Source organism: Poeciliopsis prolifica, unplaced genomic scaffold (genome assembly GCF_027474105.1).
Source record: "Poeciliopsis prolifica strain line A6 unplaced genomic scaffold, Auburn_PproV2 SCAFFOLD005, whole genome shotgun sequence".
Taxonomy (NCBI): domain Eukaryota; kingdom Metazoa; phylum Chordata; class Actinopteri; order Cyprinodontiformes; family Poeciliidae; genus Poeciliopsis; species Poeciliopsis prolifica.
The window spans coordinates 727,511-750,354 of NW_026562380.1; the positions used below are offsets into that span (position 1 = coordinate 727,511).

The 22,844-nt window shown below is 39.0% G+C and overlaps 1 protein-coding gene across 2 annotated transcripts in view; it reads right to left on the reverse strand.

Annotated features, from left to right (window-relative positions):
• LOC129359605 (inositol polyphosphate-5-phosphatase A-like) overlaps positions 1 to 22,844 on the reverse strand; it is a 151,743-nt gene that overhangs the window by 83,201 nt on the left and 45,698 nt on the right. For both annotated transcript variants that reach the window (XM_055029349.1, XM_055029348.1), the window contains exons 3-4: positions 16,785 to 16,885; positions 16,510 to 16,597 (exon numbers count right to left, since the gene is read on the reverse strand). In XM_055029349.1, the coding sequence (XP_054885324.1) occupies positions 16,510 to 16,597; positions 16,785 to 16,885 (189 nt within the window). The remainder of the gene's footprint in view (positions 1 to 16,509; positions 16,598 to 16,784; positions 16,886 to 22,844) is intronic.

A 22,844-nucleotide genomic window follows, 5' to 3' on the forward strand; every position in this document is an offset into this window, starting at 1 on the left:
TAGTGTTAGTGAGAACCTGAGCAGCAGCTGCAGCTGGAGGACTGATTTTTTTTGGGCAAACCCTGTGAAGATGCTGTTGCAGTAATAAATGCCACTAAAGATAAATGAATGGATGAGTTTCTCTAAATCTTGCTGAGGTATTTGTCCTCTGATCCTGGAAATGTTCCTCAGGTGATTGAAGGTCAACTTTGTTTTAGCAGTAGTGTCAAAATTACACATTTACACAAATCTGGAATAAACTTATTTAAGTAGATCTATGGAAAATGTAATAATTAGAAGACAGAGCAATATCAGTACTATTATTAATTGCTTTTTTATCAGTCCTATTTTTCTCAATAGAAAGCCTCTGTAGAGGAGTTATTGGCACAGATTTTTCATCATCAGCTCTAAGCAGCCTAAGCATTAATCATCCACACAATTATCTACAATTATCTTCTATGCACTCGCTTTACAAAGTCTGCTCCTATTTCTCAAATCCACAACTTAGTCCACAAACCCAGAGGACAACATTCAGGCCGCTCTGACATTGCAGAATCGCTTCATTTCCACTCAGCCAGGTTTTGCTTTGAAAAGTTTTTTTTTCTTCATCAGAAAATGTAATTAGGTTGTTAAAATCAAGAGCTAGAATTTAAGTGAAAGAGCATAAGCTCTAATGTGATTAGAGAGGCCTTTAATGAGCTGGTAATTAGCCACATCATGGCGCACACTGGGTGCCATTGTGTCTTGAACTTGAGCAGGAACCCTTACTGACTGGGGCACCCTTTGTGTTAGATTAGTTCCCACTTGTTAGACATTATTCCCTGGAATATGGTTATGTTTTACTTTATAGCCTCATGAGACATCGCTTGGGAATGATCTGGAGGTCACACAGAGGTCAAACGCTGCTGATCCTGGTGACTGAGTAATTTTTACCAAACAACAACTGAATGTCTTCAGGCATTAATGATGTGTCACAATGAAAGGATGAACGAAAGAAGGAAAATTAGATGAAGAAAGGAAGGAAGGAAGCACAGCATTATATTAGAAGTACAGAAGTACGAAAGAAAATACAGAAGGACCAATGAAAGCAAGAAAAGATACACAGACAGCTAGATAAACAGAAGAAAAGAAGGAAAAATGGATGAATGAAGGAAGGCGGATGTTTGGACAAATAAAAGGATTAACTGACCGAAGTGGATGGAGGAGTGCAAAAGTGGATATTTCTAAGAATGCAAATGAAAATTGAACTATTTTTTTTTATCTTTTTCCATCATCAAATTGCTTTTCTTTCCTTCCAGATCTGAGAAAATAATCAAATTCCAAACTTTTGCAGCCAAACAGCCAAAACACTCAATATAAGCCGTATTTACAAAACACTGAGTCTGTTTCTTTGGGAAACTGTAGCAAATACATTTTGGTTTGTGTCTCAAAGATCCAGAACCTATAAATCATGAGTGACTTGACGCTCCGCCCACAAACACGTTCACCGCAGGACTCATCGGACGGAAACCAGCGTTCCAGAGGGGGATCATTGTCTTTATGTTTGTGCCGCCCGTCATCAGCCAGAGCCCATCGTATCTCCGACCCCACCCGAATCTCCCTGCCCCTGCTTTAATTTTCAAAACAAAAACACATCGGTCAAAGGAGAGGACAGCGAGAAGGGCGCTCCTTACGACGGCGAGCTGGACCCTCCTTCCCGCTGACAGCAGATTGCTGCTTTTATTGGAAACAGTTTAAGAGACATCAGGAAATCTGGTAAAACTGAGGCGGACGCATGTGAAAGCAACTAGCAGAATGAGACGGGAGTTTGAGCGGGAACATAATGCTTTCAGTCAAGGGCAAAAAGGGGCCATATGACTTCAAATTTCCAAGCCATGAGATGGTTCCATTTTTGCTTTTCTATTTATAAACCGACTGGACGAACATCCCCCCCAAAAATCCGATTAGGGAAATTACGAGCCCAATAAAAGAACCGGCTGTTTCACTTAAAAGCTTTGGCCTCCTGTTTCCTAATAAAGAGCAAGTGAAAAATGATTCAATAATGGAACAAATGAGCTTTATGAGCTATTAATATGCAGTACATAACATAAACACGGCAATAATATTGGCTGAACATTTAAGGAGGTGAATAAACTGTCCACAGTGGGGAGAGAGTGGATTAATGACGGCGGCTTGTCCATGCAGAGCTCGTGATGCCGTTCCTCTGACAACAAACCCAGCTCAAAGTGGGAGGCAGTGACTGAGTGCGTGTCTCTAAAACGCTCTATGTGTTTAAAATGTGCTGCACAATACCTGCTAATTCTATTAAGTGCTCCTGCGTTGTGGCCGTGTGGTTGTGGTTTGATGTAAATGGACGGCTGGTTGACTAAACAATGCAATAGCATTAGAATAAGATGATTGGGTGACAGAGTGGGGTAGAAAGGCCCTAGCCCGGCCACCCTCGGGCCGTGCCAAGTCCATTATGCGTATTGGAGGCATCTGGAGATCCGTCATGGCGAGTCAGCCGAGAGAGAGGGGAAGCTCTTGTTCTGTTTAGTCGTCATCGTCAGGATTGCAGGTAATGCAATCAATTAGGGACCTCACAAACAATCCCCCCTTCTGTCAGTCTGAACCGGGGCTTCAGGTGGACTGAGGTACCAGGAGCCACCAGGCTCAAGGGCAAACCTGGAGTTCAGAGGAGTCTCACTCCACCAAATGTAACTTCTGTAACTGGTTTTCACAATTTTTTATGATGTTTTTATGTTTCCATGATGGAGAACTCAATTAACTGTCATGTTGCTGAAATCTGCTATACAAATAAACTTTATTTACTGATTGATTAAAGAGGTTTGTTGATGATTGGAAGGACAAGCTTTCGCAGGCAGTGAATCTGAGATAACTGTCAGTCCCTCAAAAAGGCTTTCTGGGTTAAACGTATCACTTGTTTCCATTAAATAGTGGTTGGTGTGCTATTTTGTGGTCTGGCACATTCAGGAGAGCGTTTCCAGTGCCAGATGGACTCTTAAATGGGCAAAATCCAAATGCATAAGACTGCATCACAGTAGCATGACGACTAAAGTGAGGCACTAGTTTGTCTAGTGACGTTTTTCTGTCCCCCAATCATTGAACTGTGGAGTGTGACACCAAAAAAACATTTTTCTCATGTTATAAGTGAAATAATCCAGGGGAAACTAGTACTTTTTTACCAATATTTAAGAATTATTGACTTATAACAAGCTCCTGTATCTTGTCCATAAGCTACTTTTGAGCTATGTTTGTCTCATTTCAAATTGGCTGAGACATTTAGGCTAGAAACTGGACCAAAAACACTTGGTAAGGTCAGGTGTTTTGCAGTAATTCACTCCCATGTAAAACTGGGAATTACCTGCTATTTATGCAGTCACCCAATTCACCTTAAGACAACATTCTCATTGGCTCCTCATTCCCAGTCATTCAAAGCACTTATCCAGTATGTGATTGTTTGAGTGCATTCACCAGAGAGTCAAGAGGTTATTTTAATTGGTTCACAACACAGAGCTTATCCCAGGAGCCACAGGATTTGTTCAAACCGCACAGAAATTGCGAGGATTTAATGTTACGATTTCCCCCTGATATCAAGCAGCTGTGCGTGACACCGGGCTCATGTGAGAAGATCAATTCCCCTGAGGTGGAAGCATCTTCGTCAGATAGCTCGCTGAGCCACCATGACGGGGAAAATCACGAACCGCCACTTCCACCAATGTGGGGGATGTTTGGATTACAGATCTCAACCCCTCCTTCGCTTCGCTCCCTTTCTAGATGACACCTTCTGTGGAGCAAGGTGTTCCCAGAGGAGGGAGAGGGGGACATCTATATACACTTAGGCAGGAGAAAGGTCAGGCTGCCTGAATGTGCCAGGCAAACAGGCAGCGGCGGTCCAGGGGGTCTGGGGATGAATCACAGGAGAATTGGTGCATGGCAGTGAATGAATAACCCGCCATGTCTCCCCAAACCCCATTATTTCCCCGCTTCTCCGGCGGGGCCTGAAATTCATGTCTGCGCATGCTGCCAGTTCATTAGGAGAGGGATGTCATTCCTCTTCTGGCTGCGGCAGGACAGGCCAGGCGGGCCCCAGGAGGACCCGGCCCTGTTTAATTCCACATCAAGCGCTCCACTGAGGACCTTAATCTCTGCTTGGGTGATCAATACTATATCAGTGTAAATTAAAACGACAATTTTAAAGCAATTAAGCCCGTTAATGCTCGATTCAAATGTCGTTATTTGCCTGGTGAGAGACGAAGGGCGGATCGGTGTGTGAGATGCACACACACACACACACACACACACACTCACGCACATGAGTAGTTTGGTTGGGGGTGGGGCTAAATTATGAGCCGTGTCCACAGTGACAGGTAAACCGCTTTAACCGGCACCGCACAATGTTGAGACCAGAAAGACAGAGCTTAACAAAAGCAGCTCAACTCTCCACCCAGAGACCTCTCCAATTTCAGAGGACGATAACCCAATTGTTCAAATCTGATTTGTGCGGCCAAACCCAATTACGGCCATATTAGATGAGAAGTGGCAGGGAGAGAACGCTTGCCGAGGGAAGGCAGGGTAAATAGAGAGGGTGGGAGAGGGTGCAAAAGTAAAAAAAAAAAAAAAAAGGAACGTTACACAATAAAAATGCACTTAACTATAGAATCAAGCCAAGCAGTAATTGCGTGATTGGATTATTTTCATCTCAATCCCACGTTCTGCTTTTGAAAGGCTGTTTGGAGTCATTGTTAGAGGGAAATAAATGAGACCCAACATTAACCTTGTCTCTGTGGGAGTCCTGTCTCAAGTGAGGTGATGTGGAAGTGAAGAGGAAATAAAATGATAACATTGTTGGCCGTTTATGCGCCAGACAGCTACTTAAGTTTTACAAATACACCAATTAATACCAATTACACACCAGGAGAGAACTTTGCACTTTCTGACTTTATGCCAGAGGGAATATTTAATGGAAAAATGAAAAAAATAAAATAAAATAAAAAAGTTAAACTGACTGATTGTTGGACATTCTCCTTCAGGTTTTACTTTAAGTCATGGTCCATTAAATATAGCAAGTCGGTAAAGCCTTGAAAAAGCACAGCAGCATCATCAAATCTCCACAAACATATTTAAAATTTATTCAATGACGTGTCAGATTTACTCAAGTTGTTAGACAATAAGAGATTCTTACTCTTTGGGATCCTCAAAAGTATTTTTAGTAAATGTGAATTTATATTATTTTTGGTCAGCAGTTTCTGCTTCAATAACTTACACATTACACTGAACATCATAATTTCTTATTTTAATTCACTTTAATTCAAAAATACTTTATTCTAAAAGGCTATTAAAGTCATGTCATCAAAGTATATTTAAGATAAATAGTCAGTTTAGTCTCATATGACAATCTTGAGAAAATTAAATTTGTTATGGTTGTTGCCATGGACACTTTTGGACAGTTGTTACAATTAGTAACCATGACAACAACCATAACAAATTTAATTTTCTCAAGTCATAAAAAGTCAAAGAATGCTACAGGAAACTAAGCGTGCAATGCCTCGACCAAAAAATACAAACAAAATCTAAAAAAAGAACAAATCAGAACAAATATAACTCCACCATGAAAGGCACAATTGTAAAATTTAAATTTCTTAAATAAATGATGAGTGTGTCAGCTGCTCTATGATTGGGCCTGACTGTAATACAACGAGGCATTCACTGCTCGTAAAATCAGGTAATGCTGGTGAGAGCCCAGATTTGTTAGAACAACAAAATAAGGTTCCTGGAAACTGCACTTGAAAATAAGATGTGATTCTCAAAAAATGGCCAGTCCTGGATGATTCTATGTTCTCAGGTTCTATCCAAATGATCATGAAACCCACAAAGTTTCACAGAAACCCGTGAAGCACTCAGACACTCTAATGAAGCAGCTAACAGAATTTCATCCTGAAGGAGCCCTATGTCTCTTAATTAGGAGCTAATGAGTCACGTGTTGACAAACCAAAAGGAAGTGCAGTGATTTAAAAAATGGCTGGAGCCCGGGGGCAAGGATTAGTCATGGAAGTGTTCGTCACTGTTCAGAGTAAACAGTCGTCACAAGACGCCGCGGTTTGGCGACACGGCTGTCAAACCACCTCAGTGACAGCATCTTAGCAAACAGTCTAATCACTGCAGATGAATGATGAGACGTATTAATAATTACAACACACCTTTACGTGATTCAACGTTTAGGGTTCGAAGAGTGATCCGAGAAACAATCAACAAGATCGAGCTGTGAAGCACAAATCCAAAACTCTGTCATCGGCATTCTGCTCCATGAATTATTAAATACGTGCCAATAGTGATCAGGTCTGTAAAAACAAAGGCAACCCCAGAGTGCTTAATTTGCAGGGCAGGTGGCATCGTGCATCTCTGATCAGACAGGATGAAGGACACCCAGAGGGCCAGAAAAAAGGCCCAGCAGCGTCTTGGTTAGCATCCAAGCTGTCCGATCCATCACTCTGTCCGTTCACTGGTGTTAGCAGGAGCCAGCTCGTATTAATTATCAGCTCATTTAGGCGATGCGGGGTTTTAGGGGTGGGAGGTTTTCGGTTTTCTCTGATCAATGTAACTGATCGTTGTTAGAGAACTCCACTGAGGGTGATTAAGGTCAGTTCTGCCCGGCTCGATGCATGATCTGCCCCAGAAGAGGACTAGGGAAAGCTGGCGAAGTCTTCGTGATTAGATGACGTATTTGTTTTCAGCCACAGAAATTGTTCCATGGACTAAGAACTGAGAATGCAGAGCTTTGATCACTCAATGACCAAAAGAAACACATTTATAAAAGTTTATTGTTATTAAATACAAGCACTTTAGTAAAGTAAAAGTGAAACACAGGAAACACAATCAAAATCTTAAATTAATTCAGTCGGCCAACAAATGACATATTATATTAATTATTTATCTTCATTTGGATGTATTAAAAATCAGTCAATTGGATGGAATCTGGGTCAATTAGATCTATTAAGGGTGGGTTGGATGGATTTAGGATCAGTGAGTTGGATGAACTGAAGATCGGTTGGATGGGTGAGGGTCGGGTGGTTGGTTAATTGGATTGAGGGTTGAACAAATAGACGGATGAAATTCAATAGGACCCACTTTTATAATCGTGTGACTGTCAGGATGCCTGAATCTTTGATCTTACTGTGCAGATTTCTTCAGAATAACATATTTTGAGCGGATGTGAGGACTGGGCCTTCTCGCAGGCAGAGCGTTTATGAAAATCAAAGCCAGTAAAAACATAATGACCGCTGACTGCTGGGGTCAACCTTGCCATGCAAATGACGCAACTTCAGCTATTGGCGGAGGGGCAATCAATAGGTATAGACAAAGCGCTGCCCAGGGATACCCCTACATCAGCAATGCTCCACAGACGTGTGTCCGCACTGAGAAGCAGAGTCGCACACTAAACGGAGTGAGGGCCCGAAGCCAGCAGACAGAAGTGAGCTTTCAGCAGGAAGGCCGGCTCAAGTGCAGAAGAGGCGATATCGCCAGTCGTGCTTCCTCTCACTGATGTCAACAGGCGGCATGCGATCGTCCCCCACGCCTAGCTCTGAGATGCTACGCTACTTCACATACTTAGTCCACCCGACCTGCCACCCAAAAACACCAAGCACGCCCTTGTGGGCGATCAATAAAACCTGCGACCAGGACAGCCAAGTATTACGACGGCATTTAGACACACTAAGTAGTTTATTTTCCCACAGGCTGGACAATGTGACATCCACCTTTTAGGGTGTGCGGATATTAACCTTCTCCAGACATATGAGCTAAAGAGAGCGTCGTAAAACACAATCAAGGGGGACACACTGCGGCTTTCACCATCAAACTAAATTAAACATCTCTTCTCTTATATGTCAGAATACCAATTCTGAGCGTGTCAGAAAAAAATTTCAATTTCAGGTGGGAGCAGCGGGACTCTGCCTTCCCTCAGCTGGCCTCTCCCCTCTCATTTTCATTCCTGCCCGCTCGGCGCGGCCATCCATCAGGGTCTGTGCAGAGGACACCTCCCGCCTGCTCACAAATGCATGGAGCAAGCAATAAAATTAACCTTGTGGCAATTGTTTTCCCACCCGTTTGATGGCCCTCGTGTCAGCTCATCTGTTAAGGCGGAAAGGCATAAAAAAAGAAAAAAAAAAGTCAGGCTGGGATGTGGACAAAAATGATGACTTGTTGGAGAAGGGTTGGACCTTGAATAAAGCGAAGCTAATGCCAGATTACAAAGTCAAAATGCAATCAATCAGCGTTAGAGAGTATTTGAAAAGACTGTTGCATGTTGATTTGTGCTGAGAACAATACAGAGATGGAAGTTGGATGAGAGAGCAACAAAACTCCGTTGCAAATGTAATCTTTTTTTTGTGTTGTAGACTAATTTAATTGCATTTTACTGGGATTTAATGTGACAGCAACACAAGTTAGTTTATAGCTGTTTTTGAAAGTCAATGTAGAGAAAGTGCCAAAACGTGTCACATGCAAAGACATTAAATGTATATCCATAAAAAGCTGAAACAGGTTGGCTTAGATTAGACATTCTCAAACGCCATGTTTAAAGATACTTCCTGGATAAGATCAAAAGTCCAAATCATCTATTTATGATGATTGCATCTTGCATCTTCTAAGCAAATGAAATGTTGAATTATGCCTACATGGTTTGTTCACACCCTTAAGTTGCTCCCGTTTAATTTCAACTAGCAGTAAAGCACAAATAAATTACTAAACCTAAACTTTTCTACCTTTATCTCTGTATTCAAACGACTTGTTGATAATTAAACTTTTATTTGCAGTTCAATTGTTTACTCTCTTTTTACTTTTTTACAGAGTGTTGCTCTCCTGTTCTACCACCTAACAGACACTTTCCATTCAATCTAACTGAGTCTGAGTTATTTCATATATATCAATGGGTAAAATGTTCAAATATATATAAATGCACACCACACTTTTCACATTTTGAGCTGAAAAAATTGTTTGTCACATAAAATCTTAATAAAATAGATAAAAGTTTGTTGTAATAGAGCAGGGCCACATGGACTTAAAGTTTTATCATTATATTTTGTGGTACTATTATGATAGTGATAAAAGTGACAAAAAAAACTATTTATTGCTTCTACTTTATGAAGCAATACATAGCAATATGTATATATTTAATATATGAAAGCACATAAAAGTGTAGTTTCTATCATAAAACTGAACACACATGTTCAAATTTATTGATCCTTTCATTTAGCAAAAAGTGAACAAAATAGTCAAATTAGTCATTCCGACAATATAAACAGTTTCAGGTTTTTTTAAACATCATTAATTTCAGTTTATTGTGACATCAATAAATCAAAATTCTTATAAGAAACTTATCTTGATAAATGATAAACAATTCAATAAAATCCCCACCATTAGGTTGTAAGAAAATTAAATGTGTTCGGGTTCAAAAGGTGTGAATACTTTTTCCAGACAACATGGCGGCTCATCCCTGACCCTCCTCTCCACTGGGCAGGCCAGGACAAGCTGGACGCAGGACAGCTAGGAATAAAAATCTTTCAGGGAGTGTTTATTTGCTCTCAACACCTTCTAAGCAATCAATATTTTTAATTTGGGTCCGAGTTATTATTTTTCACATCACTGCGCCGGGGAGCAAAGTAAAGTGGCTCATATTTTAGCACTAAAAAGATCGATATGACAGGCTCACCTTCACTCTGCCCCCTCGGTGGCTGGGGGTGGCTTTGGGAGCGGGGTGGCGCTGCGTGGGGGAGGGGTCGGGGAGGGAGCGTTGTGCACATCATAATGGACGGCGGCGAGGTTCGCCCGGCCTGCTCGTTGCTGCAATCACATCATTATCTACAGGCCGGAGACACTCGGACACCCCCACAACACAACATCCTGCACCTCCAACACCACTGATTTACTCTGCAAACACACACACTCACAGGGAGACACTTTATCAGCTCTGTTTACGACGAGAAGCTGCCTCTGTGTGTGTGCGTGTGTGTGTGTGTGTGTGTGTGTGTGTGTGTGTGTGTGTGTGTGTGTGTGTGTGTGTGTGTGTGTGTGTGTGTGTGTGTGTGCGTGTGTGTGTGCAAGTGCGTGAGTTTCAGCTACAATCCACGAGGGCAAAGGCTCGAATTTGACTCCTTGTCAGAAACGCATCAATTCCTTCACCTCTTTACACAATCCATTAATTACATCTACATTTTAAGCCTAAATATTTTCACAGAAGGAATGCCCACACTCTGTGCTCCATAACTCAGGCCTGATGGCAGATTCATTGATCGCCGCTCAGCCCCGTTTCCACGCACCAGTGTGTTTCCCGCCGTGCACGCCGTCGGCTTGTCTGTGTGGCTTTGTCATCCGGTGTGTGTGTGTGCGTGTTCGCGCTTATGGCTGCCCTGCTGGCATGACTGATGGCGAAGGAGAGTTATGCCCCGGCCGATATTACTGAGCTGACATTTACTCCGTTCGAGTGGCCTCAGGCGGCGCCGCGCTCCTTGCCGTATTGAAATAAGAGCCAGCTCGGATTTAGTTCTCAATATCTTAGCCTCTTTATGTGGAGGCTTTTTAAACAGCGAAGGGTTGCTGCTTCCTCTGGAGAAAATAACTCCTTGAGCAGCCTTGATTTATCGGGAAGAAGAGGGATTGGCCTGGAAGAGACTTGAACTCTTTTTGAACAAGTTTTTTTTATCTCTAACGTCCTGTATTTAGCTCCATCAATCTCTCCATCAGCTCCGTGCATGACACAGAAAAGCATCCTCTTTGCATGGTTCTGCCACAACCATGTTTCACACAAAACTTCACGTTAAAAACAAAAAAAGAGATATTAATGGATATTTTAGCTAAAACATGACCTGCTGGGATGAATGAGGAGCTATTGCTCTGCAAAAAACACTAAATCTGTCCTAGTATTTAAAACAAACTAACTTACAAGTAACTTTATAGCAAGACAAGCTTTTTAGCTTGTTTAAGGTAAATAATACCTTACAATGATGAAAAAAATACTAGTTCTGCTGACAAATCATTTAATTCTAACAGGAGATTTTCTCCATATTATAAGTGAAATAATCTAGCAGTGAAACTAGTAGTTTTTCATCAATATTTGGAAATTGTGGGATAAAACAAGCTCCTATATATTGCAAAGAAGTTTAAGATATTTGCACTAGAAACTGGATCAAAAATACTTGTTACTTTAGGATGCACCTGCGCTACACATTTATGCCATTAATCCTCAGTGTAACCAGCTGAAGTCCAGTTACAAATCTGGTGAGCAAAGCTTCATGTCTTCCTCATTTTGTCTAAGAATTTCCTCTCTGATTACTGCTAATAAATGCCAGAAGTCCTTAATTTACATATTTGTTTCTGTAGATCCTGATAAGATCAAGAAAAACTCACTCAAACATTTATCTTTCGTCACACTGATTACTGCAACAGTGTCCTCAATGCTCTGGCTAAATAAAACAATCAAACAGCTGGAGCTGATCCAGAATGCAAATCTAAAGCCCTTACACCAGCTTCTTGTGCCTCAGAGAAAGGACTTTAAAACGTTATTTATAAATAGCTTATAAATCACTGAATAAATTAGCACCATAACACACTGAAGGTCTGCTGGTTCTGGTTTGCTCTGCATCCTCAGAACCAGAATCATACATGGGGAAGCAGCATTCAGCTTCTACCACAGATCTGGAACAAACGTCCAGAAAACAGCAAAACTGCTGGAACACAGTTCAATTAAATCAAGGCTAAAACTCAACCTGTTTAGAGTTGTCTTTTATGACAAATAAATGGAATACTGACAAACATATTTCATGATATTTTTGATAAAACAAAACTTACTAATTGTTTCATAATTGAATACTGTGTTGTGCTTTTATAGTGTAAACCACTTTGACCTGCCCTGTTGCTACAATGATGACTTGAGAGTGTGTCATTTAACATTTCAACATCAGTAAGAACCATTTAAATACACTCAGACATGAGTCTTTCTGTGAAATTCCTGAGTCCAGGACGGAAACAGAACTGGACTCAGTCCTTCAGCGGACTCCATCATGTCAGGACATTTCATCTGCACTCATGTGTGCGCATGAACCCGGGGTAAACGGAGACAGCAGCATCCTGTCAAGGCACAGATCCTGATTTATCCGCTGTCACTGATCTCATTCCTGTCCTGCAGACCAAACACACACACACACACACACACACACACCCTACACACACACAGGCACACACCCTACACACACACACAGGCACACACACACCCTACACACACACACAGGCACACACGCACACACACACAGGCAAGGGATGCCTTTAATTTCCTATTAAAATGCCCTGGAACAACTCCAACCAGAGGAGGCAGCGTGTGTGTGTCGGCGGCCTGATTGAACTGTGTGACAGCGGCGGACGCTGCCGTTAAGCTGCAGGGACGCCGCGGCTCCGGTTTGTATGTCAGGAGTTGGTGACGCCGCCTCACATCGCTCCGATAAATATTAATGGGCGAGAACGAGTGGATTGGGAGTTGAGTTATCAGGGCGGGTCTTCCTAATTGACATTTTACCTGCTGTATACCTTAACAGAGCCGTGAAACCGCCGGACGTGTCAGTCAAGCTCCTCCAGGCTAATGCTGCCCGCTGAGATCTGCACTCTGTCTTTCAGATTTGGCTTCAGGATTATGAAACACAAGTTTGTTTTCCCTCATGTGAATCTTTTCAACCATCTCAAAGCTTAAATTCAGTCAATTTAAATTCAAAATATATCCCAAATTAAACAGAATTTGTTATAAAAAAAAAAACTGGCATGTATTTTAGTACTTTGGTCCAAAAAGTGGAAGTCATGTATCTTAATGATTTATTTCTGTTTATTTTAATGTTTACCCCCTTAAAGCTAATAAAAAACAAACTATTTTTGTTCCTCAAGAAATCAGGATGTTAACTAAAACCAAATAAAAATGATTAAAAATGATTCTTCACAAATTTCTGCATCAAAAGCTGGAAAATTGAGTGGAGGGCAAAAAGATGGAAGAAAAGTTTGCACAGGCAACAGGAATAACTAAACTTGTGGAATAATTGTGAAGAGAAGCACATTCAAGATGTTGTTACTCTTTTCAATTGAAATTAACTTTTGCATTTCATTCAACAAAATCTCCTAAAAGACCTGCCATTCAATATATGGAGGTACATGACACATGCAAATAAACTAATGGCCCAGAGAAGATGCTGTCTAATTGCACTTTTTCCTTCCACTAGATGTTTTTTTTTAATAACAAGTCCGCTTCTTTAGTAGACAAACATCTGCTGGACAATTTGTCCATAACATCACATTCCAGGATTAAAAATATTTTCCATTTAGGCCAGAATGATCAAAACAAACAAAAATTAAACATCTATGACTTATGAAGTGGATTCACTTTTGAAAAAATGTTTTGATCCATACAAAATTATTCAATAGTTTTTATTTTAAAAAATCTGTGCATTCAAAGTGAAAACTTTATCTCAGAAAAACATGAGATTATCAAACAGTTTTTCAGATTTGAGAGAAGATAAATCAATAGTCTCATTACTGAGTGTCACACACGCGCGTTCATCTCATCCATCAAAACACTCACGTAAACACTCCGATGGGCGTTACACACTCACAACATCCAAAACCTTTACTTTAAAAGACGCTTCATACACAACAGCACAAAGAAAAGAAAAAAGAAAAAGAAGCGTTCCGGCTTATTTTATCTGAAAAACGACAGGCGGGCCGGGCAACAAACAATTATCCCAGGAGCGCGTTTGAGGGGAAGAGAACAGATCGAAGATTGGGAAAACAAACACGGTGATGTCATCAAAGCTAAATGGCAAGCCCGGTGTGTGAAACGACTGGAGAGTCTCTTCATATTTACTGTTGCTGGGATTTCAATACCAACGACGCAGGAAACACGTCTGATGTTTCTCTTTCCGCCGGCCGATTCGCACAAACTGCTATCTCTATTTGATGGGAATCAAAGTAGGACTAAAAAGGTTAATGTACAGACAAACAGCGCTGAACAAATGGCGGTGGAGCTTATACGAAACGGCAGATAATTATGTTTGTGAAAAGGCCAGGGTTTTGGAATAATTTTTTTCTGAAAAGAGCAAATGTGACTCTGCAGGCGCTTTGATTAATGAGCGTTTGTGGAGAAGCAGCAGAGCGTGGGGAAACAGCGGAGAGGCTGCTGTCGTCCATAGACAAAACACACATATATTGTTGTTGTGAAAGCTCCATAGGAATACGCAGATAATTACTTTATTGATTGAACATTTAAGCTCAATGCTGCCTCAGATTTAAACATTATACCTCTAAGTTCAACTGTTTGGCTCCAGAATTAGAATTTTATGTGGCAGGAAAAAAAGAATAGTTCTGAAGTGAAGCAAAATAAAGACAATACTTTTTCCCACTAATTCTTTGAAAAACATGTCAATCTCGGTCAGATTGGACAGAAAGCATGTGTGATCTTCCTCTTTACATCCTGCCTCTCATTCCCATTAGGATTTAATTGTAGGCTTTGACTAGGTCATCCTAAAATATGATACAGACTTTTAAGTTATCCATTCTTTGCAGGTTTTGACTGGATGTTTACTCTCGTCCTGCTGGAAGGAGAACCTCGCTCCAGTGTCAAAATCTGCAGCCTCTCACAAGTTTTAAACACTCCCACACCATGATGCTGCCACCACCGTGCTTCACCTCTTGTGTTCAGGTTGATTTGAAGTGTCAGTTTTCTTATACACACATTGCTTTGCAAGATGCTAACCAGGTTTCCTGAAATTAAACCAGCACTTATCACCACTTTATAATTAGCTATGAACTACTTTGTTGTTTATCCCAAAACTGCATATTTTTAATATATTTTTTCTTTTTAGAGTAAAATTTATGTTTATCATTCACTTGACAGTTAATTCTGAGTCCATCTCTGTATAAATGTCATCCAGATTTTGAACAGCAGTCGCTTTCTCAGCTTTTGGCCTCTTTATTTCTGAATATTTGCTGCCCCCTGGTGGCCATCTGCAATCACTGCCACAGCACAGTTGAGTCATAAAATAGCAAAATGAGCCTTTAATGAATGGGTCATCACCAAGGTAACGGACGACACAGAGATAAATAATAACGTTTCCGATGGTTTCCGATGGTAATATTGCCTTCACACTTTCTGTCAGAAGTGTTTTTTTAGTAATTTTTATAAAACTTTATAAGTTCTGACTACTGGAGTAAAAAGAAATTAATAAATTGACGTGGATCAGTGATAATAGATGAGCTCTGTCACTTTTTATCAGCACTTACACTTAAATTAGCAAAACATTTTAACTAACTACCACTTCAACATATTTTTATTCAAGTAAAGAAAAAGTAGTTAATTAATCAAGTAAAAACGTATTTGATAGAAAAGGGTACTAATGAACTACATACCTGTTCAGAACATCTGATTTAAAATACAAAATTATGGAAGACAAAAGCAAAATCTAACATAATGTTCATTTGATAGACAAAACTTTAATAAAAATTCATACAATAATAAAACAACTAGATTTAATCAGAAGCACTATTCCTAAATTTAAGTTTTTCCAAAATAGACTTTCTGAAACTAAATTTATAGTTAGTGATGTATATACAGCGAAGTACTTCCTCTGACAATATTACTCAAATAAAATACAAATTATAGTGCAGAAAAAGTAAAAAACTACTCTTAAAAGTAAATACTTTCCAAAAAGGTACTCAATTAAATGTAACTAGACACCACACACTTTTTAAATAAACAAAAAAAAATTATAGTCTACAAAACGCAATAACATAGCATATAGTGTAAGTTTTCATTTTTACCAAGAGATGCATCTGCAGTAAAAAAATACCTCTAAGCTCATGTCTTTCTGCTTGACCACATCAACACTTTGTGTAAAGTTGATCTGTTGATTATTTTTTGATTACTGATCAATAATTTGATAGCAAAAGGTGTTAATATGAGATTTTCTTTACAGAATTTGAGCCAGGTGAAGCTAAAACGATGCTACTTCAGCAGCTTTGGGTAGAACATTTTTACAGAAAGACACTTTTTCAAATTAAATGCAAAACATACTTTTTTTTTATATACAATTTTGCCCTAATTGCTGCTCTGACTATGTTGCTCCTTTAGCAAGTGGCCTTTTTCCAGCCTGCATGCTGCAGTTAACGATGACTAAATTTGTTGATTCCAATAATCGAGCCATCACGATTCATCTGAGTTTCAATCCAAGAAACTTCTCTTTTATTCTAAATATTCACCTGGTTGATGCAAATAAATTACCTTTGGTTGAGGTTCAACTTGCTAACAAAGTATAGGTGGAAGGGTATGTATATATACACATCAAATGTTAATTTAAAAAACAAAATTCAAGCTTAGTCACAGCGTTATTCTGCTAAACAAATGAATAAAATATCCCAAATTACCCCAATGATGAGCACTTTAGACAAGCAACACACAATTTATGGAAACAAACAGATTTGGGCTGAATAAATTGTTGTGCTCACCGTGTAATACTCTGGGCTCTCCTGGGTCTTGTCGATGTAGATGCGGGCTCTGTTGTAGTCCGTCAGTTCGTCAGAGCTGATCAACGCCCTGACAGACACACACATTCACACACTGATAAACCGATGGAGCACTGATAATGGAGCATTTAAATCTCATTTTACACAACAAACCAGAGGTGACGCGAAGCGGCCAGAGGGGGGAGTAGTTTGCTCAGTTTCTATTTCAGATTTCCACAGTAAAATCAATTAGAGCGGATAATAAGTGACACACTTACTCGATGAAATAGTTCACCGGCTTCAAGGATAAGAGCGAACTCTTCCCACCACACTCCTGACAGTGCAGGGCCAAGAAGTGGGGCTTGAACGCTTTTACTGTCTGCAATAAAAAGAGGAAAAAGGAAGAAATGGGTCAAAACAGTTATCATGTAAAGAAGAAACATCTTGAGACGTTTTTAATAATCAAACATCTCTGTTTTGATCTCCTGTCTCTTATGCTGCTGCAGCTGTGCATGCATGGAGTGTGTGACTGAAAATCAGGCGTCACTTTACGCCAACAAGCTGCAGCGTCTCCGTTTCCGGGAAGACTCGAGCCAACAGAGAAAACATAAAATTCATTTTCAAGTTATCTGCACTTCACTGTTTTTAGGGTTGAGTGGCCATTCAATAAAACCCAGCAATAGTTTTATAAAGAGATTCTTGGACTTAAAATTGACTGGGGATGTCCAAAGTGAGGAGCAGGGGCCATTCGTGGTCCTTGGAATGATTTTACATGTTCCACAACTTGAACTCAAGAATAGTTTTGCAATTCTTTTCAAGTGTAACATACAAATTAAAATGTTCTTAAAAATTAAGTTGTTGTCTTGTATTAGCTGTTTTCTTTTTATAGAAATAGAATCATAGGAAACCAGGAAGACTGTTTTTATGTTTTAGATCTACAATGGTTTATAAATCCATTTTAATATAAACCTGACTATGTTCCTATTAAATGAACAGAATCATTTTTGTGTTTTTAAACAAATAAAAATACAAATTCATCACCCAGCGGTACTGAAATTTTTAGCCAACATAGCAAAAGGTTTCAATACCTCTCCTCAAGATGAATTGAAGACAACAATTTACTTCAGGAAATCATTGCTGAAGTGTTTCCAACTCAAACATATGCTACTTTTATTTACTATAAAACTCCTGAAAAAAGAAAGTCTGGCTGCTATTTGATCTCTCTTGTTGATAGAATTGATACAGCTCATTTAAAATTACAAATATTTAATGAGATTGCAGTCAGGGCAATCTAATTAAATTGTTAACCATTTCAGATAAGTTCTTGGGATTATTAAAGTTTTAATAATAATAATAAACAAATAAAACTTCACCAAAACAACCCAATAGCTGAGTCCTGGATGAGACACTTGGAATCAGCGATTGGATCAAACTGTAAAATAGTTTTCCTCTTTGCTGTAAAGCTTTCTTGCATGAAACAGGAACAGATCCTAGATTCATGGTTTCCCTTCGGCGAACTCGACCCGAGTCACATGACCTCATGTTGCTTCCCACTTCCACCCAGCAAGGTGTTTGTGAGCAGCGTGTCAGAGGGGCTCAGAGCCGCCGATTTCTAATGGAAAATCAATAGCACGGAGTGATTTACAGCACTTGCAGGCACTCAGGGGTCCACCCTGTGGACGGCGGGCAGAGAACCCCCCAATCATATAAAGGTAATGTATGGCGGTGCTGCTATAGATTTTCCATCAACCTAAGGCTTGTCACTTAACTGGATGACCCAAAAGTGCCGACCTCAAATGGCTCAAAGTTGAAGCCATTTGAGGTCCTATCAATCTAACGACGGGAAAGGTCACAAACCCAAGCAGCTCGCAACTAATGTGATATGAAGGATGCGTGTTTGTGTGTCCTTGTTTGTGTTGGACTTGTTCTGCTATACTTATTAACCAACTGAAGACGGATGGGCCTTATGGGAACCAAAGCCCCGTCTTAAAGCGGCGCTAAGAGTACAGGGTTAAGTTTAGGTTAAGGAATAGGAAAAAACTGCTTATGGTTAAAGTTAAGGGTAGGCATAAATGAAGTCACTAATATGGTCAGAATAAGGACTGAAACAATTAAACGGATTAACAGTGATTGATCAATAATTGAAATATTCGCCAACTAAACTAGCAGAATAGATTAACATAAAATACATTTTAAAAAAGGCAATTTTCTGAAAGAACAACATACTTATAGCAGTAGTCAGACCTCTACTACGTTAATTAATTTAAGTAAATATGGAACAAAGTTTTACTGACTGGAAGTCAATCTGAAGTCCTAACATGGGCATTAATACAAACATGGATGCGTGAGTGTAAGGAACCAGTAAGTAATTTCATTACCAGTTTCTTCTACAAACAGAAAGCCTTTTACTGGCGTCCAATTACACACGCCCGGTTTACACTAACTGTTTACATTGCAGCAGGCATATTGACTCTGCATTCTGCAGCTACTGATGCGTAACAACAGAGCGAGGCGTCAGCGCTGACAGCTGCTCCGCATGTCAGGACGGGGCAGAGAGGAGCCCGTCCTGACATGCTGCCGTGGCTAACAGAGGCCTGCCACATGGGGCCGCTTCTCAGCCTCCTGAGGATGTCACACACCAGGATATGCAGGAGTGTCTTCTCGCCCCGCCTCTTCCGTCTCAGGGACGCGACTCCTGGCAACGTCAGACATCCAAGGAGACTCCCGTTTGTGTAAATAACTCAGCCGTCAGGATTTCAGAAGCCTTTACCTCGCCTCAGACATTTTATCTGCTAATAGAAGATTCCTACATCCACGCAAAAATTTTATCTTTGTATCTATTTGGGATTTTATTTCACTAATCCAGGATCAAAAACTATTGAATGTCGATTTGAAATTAAAATTAAATGCAGACTGACTCCCTGCCTTCACTAACTTTAATCTGAAAAGCTGAACATGTTTGTTTCTTGCACAAACATCAGGTGTGGACATTTTCTCCATCCTGTTAGTGGATCAGTTAAACGCAATAGTTTTTGGCCATTTTTGCAGAACATTAGCAATAAACTTGCAGTCATGCATTGATGTGTCCTGAAGAATTTATACTAAATGAATGATGACTGCAGCTTAGCGTCTTTAGCACGTCCGCCGTCTAGTGGCCTGGTGGGGAACTAACTGCAGCAGACAGTTTTCTCACATCACATGAATTGCTTTATTAATATTTAATGTGTGCCTTTCTTTTTCAGCAGATAATTTCGTAATTGTTTTTTCTAGTGTATCTGTTATTTTTTCAGAAACATATTAACATTCAGTCAGTCTCCTGTTCAACAGAAGGCTATGTTTCTTTGACCCATCCTTGAGTTCTGGATGGGCCATCCAGAACTGATCTGATCGTCTCCAGAGCAACATTCCCACGGAACCACAGTGAGCTCATTGCAGCTATGACCTCATCTATGACACGCGGTTCTAGATCAAAGAACACCTGAGGTTATGAATGCTTGTGTTTCAAAACACCAGTTCATATCGAACTAGCTCTTGGAAACTCAGCACGTTTTTATTGCAAGGACTTTCACTATGCCAGACAGCTCAACTTCTGAGACCACTCCTAAGGCTGGAATAACTCCCCCAATATTCTCAGATGAAGTGGAAGTATCGGATGACGTATGGGAACGAATGTTTATATTAGCTATTGGTTTCTGCGCACTTTCCATTCCGTTGCTTATTCTTTACTTTTTTGGTTTTGTGGTTTTTTGTGTTTTTTGTATTTTTATGTATTGGTATTTGTCCCTTCCAGAGTATATTTGATACTAGGCTGACAGGGAGGGGGCAGGGAGAGGGGGGAAGACATGCGGTGAATATCAACTGGTCCGGGAATCGAACCCGCGATGTCCACGTCGAGGACTCAAGGCCCCCAAATGCCTATGAGCTTAGGCATTATCCCCTACGCTCATAATGCCAAGGTCACGGGTTCAATCCCCATCCTGACCAAATGAAATCTAAAGTCTTCAGAAAATCAACACATCAAAATCATGGTAAATCAAACACTATGCATATCAATTTTGAAAAATGTCTGCACCTTTGTTAAAATCATGTAAGTTTCTACTAGTTCAAGGAAAACACAACATAATGTATGGTTGGTTAGCTCAGAAGATCAGAGCGTGGTGCTTAAAATGCCAGGGTCATGAGTTCAATCCCCATCCTGGCCAAAGGAAATCAAAATTCAAAAATTATGAATATTGATTTTGAATAAGAACTAGTCCTTAACCTGAACTTTTACCTTGATAAGTTCAGATTACATCATTTACACATTAAGCAGTACATAAGCCCAACAGAATAAACCTTTATAGATAAGGTGATGAACAAAGACACCTGGAATCACAAACACAACTGACACGTTTCACACATACACACATAAACTGATTTAAGGTTTATTAATCCCATACATTTAGTGAAATGCTCTTCTGATTTTTTTCTGTTTCTTATATATATATATATATATATATATATATATATATATATATATGTATATATATATATATATATATATATATATATATAGAGATATACATATATCTATATCTATATATATAGATATAGATATATATATCTCTCTATATATATAGATATAGATATATATATATATATATATATATAGATATATATCTCTATATATATAGATATATATATATATCTATATCTATATATATATCTATATCTATATAGATATATATATAGATATATATATATATCTATATATAGAGATATATATATATCTATATATCTATATCTATATATAGATATAGATATATATATATATATATATATATATATAAAACACTATAAACAATCCCCTTTGTTTTCTCAGTTCATTTTAACTCATTTTGAAGAAAACATGCTTCTAAGTATGTCAGCTAACTAATTTTAGATTAAATATCATAATTTAATAATTGTGTCTGTTTTGTCATGTAAAGCACTTTAAAATGTTTTGTACATTAAATATGCTACACACAAAAAATGTCCCTAAGGAGAAATATTTTTGAAATTTACAGAGGAGGTGAAAAAAGTTTTTCTTTTATTATTGCAATATTGTATTTACATAAAATTTCGACAGAATTTTATTAATTGCACCTGAGTCGTCAATATTAGTCTATAGAAGACTCGGGTGCAATTAAAATTCCCACTATTTTGTATCTCCACAATATATTTTTGGTGACAAAGAATGTTTGAGCTATGCTAAAATTTGTCATTTTTGTTGTATTAATTGGCAAATCTTTGTGTTTTCCAAGGTGTACAAATTCCAGAAATTGTATGGAAGGACAGCGGGTTTCCTCTTCACGAGTCAAACGTCACAGTACCAAAGTCTAATTTGCAACTGACTGATGAACAAATGGCAGCCTAAAGAAATGCAGTAAAGCCACATCACCGTCTTCTGAATGTGACATTTATATTGCTGCAGTTCAGTTTTGTGAGCAGTTTTTTACTGTGTGAAAGTTGTCTTCAAAATAAGACTTCCGCTCTTCAAAATGAATCATACTTTGAATTTAATTATTTTTCACGTTACCTTTTTGTAATTATGTTCAATCAAGTTAAATTCTGTGTATAATAATTGTATAAATCTTAACATCTGACTGTATATAGGTAACTAATCATAATCAGGATTTTGTCTGTGATTAAATTCAAAGCATGACTTATTTTGAAGAGCGGAAATCTTCACATTTATAAAATGTAAAGGAAAATTCTGATTATGTTACCATAAATGTGAATTTTAGTGATTTTATGGAAGTTGTTACAGAACTAAAGTGTTTAAAATTTATAATTTGTTTTTTTCTTAACTCAAAAGGAAGCTAATAGGTACATTTGTCCATTGTTGTAGTACTTTAAATTTCTGGCATCATAAGAATCAGAAAGTTAGTTTGTCTTAGGTAATTTATTTTGTAATACTTCAAGCATAGATGAACTCATGCAAGTACATTCAATAAAATTTTGCATAAAAACAATTTCAGTTTCATATTTAAAACTGCCTGTACAAACAGCACAGACTCAGACAAATGAAGTATCTACTCTGAACATTGTTATTCTAATTCCTCTAGTTTTGTCAAAATCAGATATATGACTTTGACAAAACTAGAGGAATTGAGAGTACAAATGATATACATGATTATATGAGTATGCAGAGCCATGTCTTTTTCTATCTCTTAAGTCCATCTTCAACAGCCAGGGGTTCTCCGTTGCAGGTTTTTGGAGGAGATGGTCTGGACAGCAAGAAATGGCCTTTGAAGCATCGCATGTTATACCAGTCTAAGAGAAAAAAACATAAGTTAATGTAGTTACAGGAAAAAGTT